The sequence below is a fragment of the Vanessa cardui genome, chromosome 2, assembly GCF_905220365.1.
Source record: "Vanessa cardui chromosome 2, ilVanCard2.1, whole genome shotgun sequence".
Taxonomy (NCBI): domain Eukaryota; kingdom Metazoa; phylum Arthropoda; class Insecta; order Lepidoptera; family Nymphalidae; genus Vanessa; species Vanessa cardui.
Genome location: NC_061124.1, coordinates 16,066,832 through 16,075,747, shown reverse-complemented (window position 1 = coordinate 16,075,747; position 8,916 = coordinate 16,066,832). Strand labels below are relative to the sequence as shown.

The 8,916-nt window shown below is 33.7% G+C and overlaps 1 protein-coding gene across 1 annotated transcript in view; it reads left to right on the top strand.

Moving 5' to 3' along the window:
- Window positions 1–390: 390 nt before the first annotated feature.
- Window positions 391–8,916, top strand: part of LOC124536150 — a 61,481-nt gene continuing 52,955 nt past the window's right edge. The window contains exon 1 of the mRNA XM_047112615.1: window positions 391–1,554. Coding sequence (XP_046968571.1) covers window positions 813–1,554 — 742 coding nt within the window. The 5' untranslated portion in view covers window positions 391–812. The remainder of the gene's footprint in view (window positions 1,555–8,916) is intronic.

The following is an 8,916-nucleotide window of genomic DNA, read 5'->3' as shown; positions in this document are numbered from 1 at the left end:
TTATGTTAATTGAAAATACCGCTCTATATAATATCATTAAATATGTATGTTGCTTTTTTTTTCAAGAGCGCTAGACAGTTTTTGTAAGAGCAGCGGTTCCTTCACTATTAGTGATATGTTTTTTGTACGGACTAATTATTTAAGCTTGTTTTAGTGCTCGAGAAGCATGAAAACGTCAATTTCGTTTTTACTTGATGCAGATTATTGCAACAGACATCTATTTACATGATTTTACGGTTAAGCTGATTTAAAATAATTGTAATTTTATTAATACAAAGTTTATGTTTGCATACAGGTTGCTGACGATGGATTAGCTCCGCAACATAAGTCGGAACATTAAAATCAAAGTCGGGATCGAGTGACCGGTCGCGGTGCGCCCGCGCGCCCGCCGCGGCGCCATACCTCCTCCGCGAGCCGCGCGAGTCGTACGCCCGCGCCGCACGCCGCCGCACTGTGGCGAAATATCCACTGGTGTTGTAATCATAATCACCTGCCATTCGCAATACTATCGTAACCGAGTGATTCCGAAGGAATTCTTATTTGCACGGCTTTTTGTAAACATTTCTCCAGCAAACCGTCAAGTGTATTAAGTAAGTGCAAGCTACATTCCAAACCGGTGTCGTTCTTTAATGGACGAAGTGTGTTACTACTGTGTGTGTTGTAAGTTAGCTAAGAAGTGACTGGTTTAATGCTTTGTATCGTGAACTAGATAACGACTTATATTTAAGCGAGTTACGACCGCAACTGCTCTACGAGGCAGGAATACTCAGAATGTAAAATTTTCAAAAAAAGGTGAGATCTTTTTCGCGAAAATGGCTCGCGGAACTCTAAGTGAAAATGAACGGCATTGCCTAGAAGGAGGCGCAAAAAACCAACCGGAGCGATTGCAAGATGCGGAAAAAACAATTAATGACTGCAAATCTAACGGTTTGAGAGTTCGCTTCCTGGACGAGGAGGGGAAAACGGAAAGGACGGTTAGCGCTGATTCGGTCGACTGCGCAGTCTCTCGGGTGAAAAAAATTCATATACTAAAAAACAGAAGTTCCAGTGAAACTAGCATATTGCTACGAAACCCATCTCTCCTTAAGAGGAGACTCACTTTGGAGCGTCGATACAGCGACGGCCAAACAGACACTCTAAATAACAATTCTCAAAGCGAGAACCTCAACGGAAAATCGGGAAACACTGAGAATTCCGACAAGACTGATTACGGAGCAGACCAAACCAAAGAGAGCCAAATTTATAAGAAAAATTGCAACGTGTATAGTGTGAATCAGGCGAAAACTCTGACTCCGGAGCGCAAGAAGTCGATTCCGTTGACGATTCCAAAGTTGATAGCACACAGGGAGAATGTGCAAGGAAGATCAATTTTGCCAAATGAGGTCTGTTTGGCGGATGGCGCTTCTGGAAAAGACTTTACGGCAAGGACCATAGGAAGACTGTCCCGTGGTTTGGGCCGGTTGCTGCGACGTACGAACAGCGTACGAATCAGTGAACCAGACCCGGTGTACAAAGTGGCATACCTCGGGAACGTGCTCACCGGCTGGGCTAGAGGTGAGTCATTATAAATAAGTTAAATAAAAGTTACCTTGTAATAACCACACGACCTCTGACCAGGCTATCAAACAATAACAATAACACAAATTGAACTGAAATTGATCGCAAGCGTAAATCAATTATATTATGAGCTAGCGACAAAACGTAATGTTGATTTGGTATCATTTAAAATAGGTAATAATTTATTGCTCTTTGATGATTTTTTAAACATGAATAACATAAGTTATGATGCTGTAAATTACCTATCTATTACAATACTCTTATTTGTTACATCACATAGGTATAAATAATTATGCAGTAAACCAATATGTAGGTAACAAACATTTAATATGCAGTTACAATCGATATAATAATCTTCAATTAAATTTTATTAACAAAGTCTGTTTAATTAGTGATTCAATGTTAACTGCTATCATTAAATACGAAAGCGTTACTACATTCCTATTTGATGAAGACTCGTGCAGTAAATATGATAACTTAAGCAAACATTTAACGCAAATTGTAATTGAAATCGAGTTCTTTAATATTAACAAAAATGTTTTCGCTGCGTCTTATAATGTTAATTTATTTATTTTTTGTGGCCAAAGTTCAATACCAAAGTTTTCTATGGTATTGAACGACATGAATTAAAATTTAGTTTTTTAACTATCTTGGTAAATAATTGACTTTAAGAGAGACCGAGCACGTTTATCTAAACATTTAAACGAGTTAATATCGTTATTTCGTGAAACCTTCATGCAAGTAGAGGGTTTACGAAGTAAAGGCCGCCTCTGCGTAAGTAGTTCAAGGCATATTTGTTGGACCAGAGCACTTTTGTTTCATGATCCTAATGAATTTTTGAATAGTTCTACGATTTTATGGCAACAGGCTTTATTGGATCGATGAGAATAGAGATACATACTCAATTTAGTTTAGCGTGTGGTCTTTTAAAGTATGAATCACGTAAAATAACTTATCTTCTTGATGTGTTAAATAAAGAATTTTAACAAACTGGCAACAGAATGCTGCTAATAAATGATATGGAACGAAAAGTGACCAGCTCACATTCCACGGACTTTCGTTTCGTCCATCACGCCACGATCATTATCTGAAACAACTTTAAGTGAAACTGAATTATCATTTACAGATTTATTATTAACGATAAGATACCTGACCCACATTGCAATAAAAGAATAATATCTGATATTTTTTTGTTTACTTTCGCTATCTCTAAGTAGTTTGTTACTTGGTTTCTATTTTTATCTTGTATTATGATGATTGTACAAATCGTCATGATTAATCGCCCGTGTTATCGTGTGTTGTAAATACATTTTATTTAAATAAGTTTCAGTTAACCATTCATAGCTTTGATTGAGATTGTTCGTCTCGCATTCTTATCATGAACGAACAGTACTTCATTACGTATTTTAATTTCATAAATTTTGAACTCTCGTTTTATTAATATTGATAAAGCTTTGCAATAATCGTTTAATTTGCAATGGAATATTTCTTGGTAAATAGATTACCTCCATTTTCTAGAATAGTTTGTTTATGAAGAAAACATTGCTGATAGTAGTATCAACATTATTGAACCAACACATCTGTTTTAAGTCATCAATATTAGGTCATCGGATGTTATTTATTATCACTAAACATATTATAATGAATCTAGTTGTATCTTGCGATAGTATTTCATCGCTATACACGGTTAGGCTTGTATGGTTAGTAATTCAGTAGCCAATCTCACTAGTATATTAATTATAAATCTTGTTAAAATTGTAAGATTCGATTTAAGTATACTTAAGACATTTATTTCTTTAACGATGACGACATTGGTAATTAAATGTTATCTCGATGATAGTAATATATTTGAATAGATTTAAATTATCAATTAAATATTAAATTATTTAAATTCCAGTGGAATACTAATCAACTTAAAGCGGTTTTTATTATGTATACCAATCAAGATAAAGTGTAGATATGTGTGGATAGTACGAATCAACTTAGATGTAGCATCGGCAAATTCTATAAAACATATTACTGCCGATTTATACAAACGATAGAAATAGCTCCCTATCGCGTTATTCGACGCTATTCGTCGCTATACATTCTAGTGTTAGTTCAACCCGAGGAAGCAAGTGTAAATCGACTTGTAAAATTAACGAATAAATTAGGTCGTATGATATTACAAGTTATGACGTTTGTGTGAAGGTCATATTCACATAAGGAATAAAGATTGGATAATTTGGGATAGCGTACTTAATTCGGATGTGATCGGTTTTGCTACATCTAAGTTGTGTCATAATATAATATGTGCTGTATATTTACTATAATGTATTAAAGAGTATTGGATTATTTTGTGTTCATAATTGATATTCTTGTTGGTGGAAATCGTGTGTAACCTCCACATTCATAACAATTTTAACAAGAATATCATAATCTTATCCGAATGTATCTATGTCAAATAATCACACGCGATATGTATTATTATTGTTATCAAAACATTAGTAATATTATAAATATCATAACAAGTGAGTCAAATCGTAGTATTTCATCGGCATCACTGGCTTCGATCGTTACTCGCTTAAGGTCCTTTCGGTCATCGGATAAGACGGGCTACTCTGAACGCAGTTGATAGTAAAAGTCACAGTTGGAAGAGTTCTTCTATGTTAACAACAATTAAGATAGCGGAGCATGTTTTTCGCTCATGTTGACATTTGATCACCGTTATAGATTTATCAAAATGTTTTGTTTTTGTCATAAAAATCCCACAGAGCTGATTATGGCGATAAGAGTTAAGTAAACACACGTAATAATTAGGCATCCAAACTGAGAGGCTATCAATTTTTACGCTCAGGTTCAATTTTATGATGTTCATGCTGAAAAATACAGGAGAGGATTTTCTTGCCTAATTAGGAGTTCGAAGGGAGTATCCCCTTAATCAGTTTTAAAACTTAAAAACAAATAAATGTTTTTAAAATTTGGCAAATATGCTGCTCTGAAAATTAAATGCATGTGTTTTTTTCAAATAAAAGAATAATTTAGAATATATACGAATCCGCCACATTATTGTCTAGATTTTGTATTACATAATCTTGTAATATGACTTTCTCTAAAATATTTCATAATCTATTGTGTTTGTGCATGTCATCACGTTGATAGGTTTTTTTCTCGGGGTGATTAGTACGATTATGTTTATCATGGAAAATAGATCTTATTATTACTGGCGATATCTTCAGAATACTGATGAGCGAAGTCGTTCAGTTCCCTCGTATTTACTTAACTTACTTATTGGTTACAATGCTAAAAATCACGGAAGATCTTGAAAGTTTCCTTCAAAACACTCTGAGAATATGTAAATACATGTAAATAATAAGTGGAAGTACATGTTGCCATTGACAAATTAACATTACGATGGATGTACTCTGCAGTTTTACATACGAGTATGTCCTCGATGTTCTTTTCGTTCTGCTTCTTTGCTTATTTGACACAATAAGTTTGATTTTAGTCCCAGTCTCACTTGGTGGTAGGGCTTTGTGCAAGCCCTTCTGGGTAGGTACCACCCACTCATCAGTTATTCTACCGCCAAATAACAGTACTCAGTATTGTTGTGTTCCGGTCTGAAGGGTGAGTGAGCCAGTGTAACTACAGGCACAAGGGACGTAACATCTTAGTTCCCAAGGTTGGTGGCACATTGACGATGTAAGGAATAGTTAATATTTCTTACAGCGTCATTGTCTATGGGTGATGGTGACCACTTACCATCAGGTGACCCATATGCTCGTCCGCCAATCTATACCATAAAAAAAAACAGTTCTGAAATAGAATTGTATGAATTAAACGGGAATTTTTTGGTCTTCGAGGTTATGTTACTAATAAAACTGTTTTTGGTAAATATCCTTCTATTTACTTAACCATTTCGATTAGTATATAACGTATAGGTATGAGTAATTGTTGTTATCTAGTATAAGAAGAAGATATCATAATTCTGAAGATCAAGGCGACAGAAACACGTCACTGCGACTAATATGCGAGATAACAATGTTTGATAAAAATATTTGATCATACACTTTAGTTGATTAGCGAATCTTTGCGATAATCCTTCTGAGCTTTATAACAAACAGATTTGTCATCGCCTGCTAATTTAATTAAATTACGGCGAAAATGTTGTTGGCTCTCGACATTTAATTTTACGGCTTATGTCGAAATTTCAATCTGCATCTACATTTTTATGAGTGTCGCAACTTTTATAAGATAACTTATAAATTTATAAGTTCGAACTCTAGCTTATACTGTCTGCCTGTTTATACGAGATATACATAATGTTATCTGAGAGATTTGCTAGAATTAAATTATTATTAAAATGTACCCGCATTTAGCTTGCCGAATCCTTATACGTTAGGAACATACCAAACGTAACTCAGTACTATTATAAAATACGGGTATGTTATAATTTTAAATACTATGTATCTTGTCGGACTTTCTCGGCAGATTCTTCATTTCGAAATAATGAATAATTATTCAATTTATTTTAAAATTATGATCTTATCAAAATACATTATATGTAGTAGAAGGTATAGGATGTAAATATATTTGATGATGAAAAACGATTGTTTATAGAAACAAACTGATCATCACAATCGTATCAGCAATTTAAGAGTTCAATCTATAAAGATGATAATTAATTACATCCTTTAAAAAACTAAAATTATTTAAAATTGTAATATACCCAAGGAATAAAATTGATGCATTTAATGATCTGATAAATGTTTCTGGTAACATTTGTGTCTTGCAACATCGCCAGCATATGATGGCATTAGGAGAAGGCAATTCAAGTCAGGCTAAAAGCTATTTCTGCTTCAAATTTCATCCAAATACATCCAGTCGTTTTGAGCGCGATTTCGTAACAAACATACAATCTACTAATTATTATTATATCAGTAAGATAAAGTTGTCAACCTGTTATACAACGAATATGTGTTAACGTCTCATTATGTATTTGATCGGATATAATCAGACCTGTTCTTGTTCTTACGACCGATAATGAACGCGCAACCTAAATTTAAATGTTAACTGGCGTTACATTTGCAAAAGTTAGGTTAGTAATCATTGATTGGTCGTCAACTTGAGCCGGAATTGAATAAATCACGAAGCCGATATTAGCCAGCCAGTGATATTAATGAGGTCACTCGTACTTGTCTATCGAGGAAGTATATTTGCCTCTATTCTCACGGTATAAATTGACTCGATCCATAGAAATACCATCGAGTATTTGATGATGAATTTTAAAGGTGATTATTTTGAGGACTATATAATATATAATACTAGGAGTATTAACGAGATGCATATACATATATTGTATTTGAATGTTTTAAGGTATTATTGTAAGTTTCTGCCGCTTTTTTGATATTTTTATGACGTAATACAAATCGATTGTCTTGAAAACAACATTTCAGGATATTGAATAGGTATAAATATTTAATTATATTCATTCTTTTTTTAAAATATGTAAGTTTTAAATATTTACGTGATAAGATTTTTATTATGCTATATATTTTATTTCCTTATTTGTTTATTTATACAGAACTAGTTTTAGCCGCTGCTTCGCTTCGGATTTAGGTACAAAACAGTAGCCGGTATGTCTTTTCTTTCAGTTTTCGCTTTATACGGATGGTCTGGGAGCTAATTTCGCATTTTCGATTTTTTAAAACTGTACCTTATTTTGTAAATAATGAATATTTGAATTCAGATCTTCAGTCGGTATTTTTACAGGGATTTTATGTTAGTACAGACTTTATACAGATAAGTAAAAATGTAATTATTACTTGCTGTATCGTTGATATGGAAAATATTTTGGAATATAGAGTTTGGTAGTTTAAAAATGTAAATTTAGTAACCTGTTGGGAGTTCTTAATAACACCTGAGTCCCCCTCGTACAGCGGAAGTGTACTCGCTCAACTGAATCTTGCTTCTCCCTCTGTTCCATGGGTCTCTCTCTCACGCTTTTTTTCGTATCACATTCCGACCATCATTGTTTGCGTGCTCCCACAGACACGCTCCGCGGCGTGTTCGCGACCAATTTGAAACGCAGGTATAATCAACTATATATCAATAATAATAGAGTACATTTTTGATTATTTCACACATAAAACGATTCTTGTTACTACTCGGCTGGTTTCGAGGCTTTTGACAACGTTACACCTCATTACTGAAACATCGCAGTTCGAATCAGCGTCTTATCTTCGTAATATCTACAAGCTCGCAAGAAATTTAAACAAACATAAAATCAAGTTTTTTTTTAAAACGAAGTATACATATGACGTATTGATGATAATTTTGTCGTGTTTAAAATTAACTTAAATTCGAATAAATAAACGAATAAAAATCCATCGTACACGGAAATATTTGTGATAAAATATGCATGTATTTGTGTGTGTCGTAAACACTATATTGTCATTCGTAAACCATTATTATGTAACCGGCAGCTTATCAGGAAGCAACGCTCAGTTGCATTTAATCGTAAAAATTTATTTATTTATTTGTAATTAAATTTGTCATTTTTTTCATTTTCCAATATGATTCCAATATGGTCTGATTACGTGACACTTATCACTCAAAGCAGCGACTTGAATATTTTGGTGACCACAAGCGTTGTGAGCTGTTTTTTTACATTTATGATAGAAATCCCCATCCTTTTTATGCCGTTGGATTCAAATTATAAAAAAAACTAACCTTTACTTTCTTAAATATTTTTGCGTTGATAAAGAAAAAAGGTTATATATACATAATATGTTAATGTTAATAGACAAATATTATATACAGACCGTAATATAACAAGAAAGTATCCAATCAAATACTTGTCAGAGCTTGACAGATGAATAAATTAGTCTTGTTCAGTACTGAGTGTCTGTTGTCACAACACTGCTGTTACACATGTGAGGTCAACGGACGAGGTTTTTGTCGATATCTGTTCGATTTCACTCTCCTTGTAATGTTACCGTCGCTGCAATAGCTACGTACTACAAGGACGTATGTGAACCAGAGAGCACAGTGGTTAGAACACGTTGTTAACCGAATATTGTGGGTTCACAATGAAGTTCGACGTGCTTAATTAGTGTTTTAAGTTCGTCTTATGTTGAGTGGTCAATAAAAGTATCGTGAGAATACTTACACGTGTACACTTGTATAGGTAAAGCAACCCTCGTTGGAGTAGCTTAGTAGAATAAGCTCCAAATGTCAGTTATTTTCTCTTTCGTTTAATTAAAGCAAGCGGAACTTTTAAACATTTTAAAATTAGCAAGTTATTTATACATAAAGATAACTACGTTTTCCTTATTTGCGACTACTTTTAAGTAAATAAAAACAAAGAAACAAACTGGT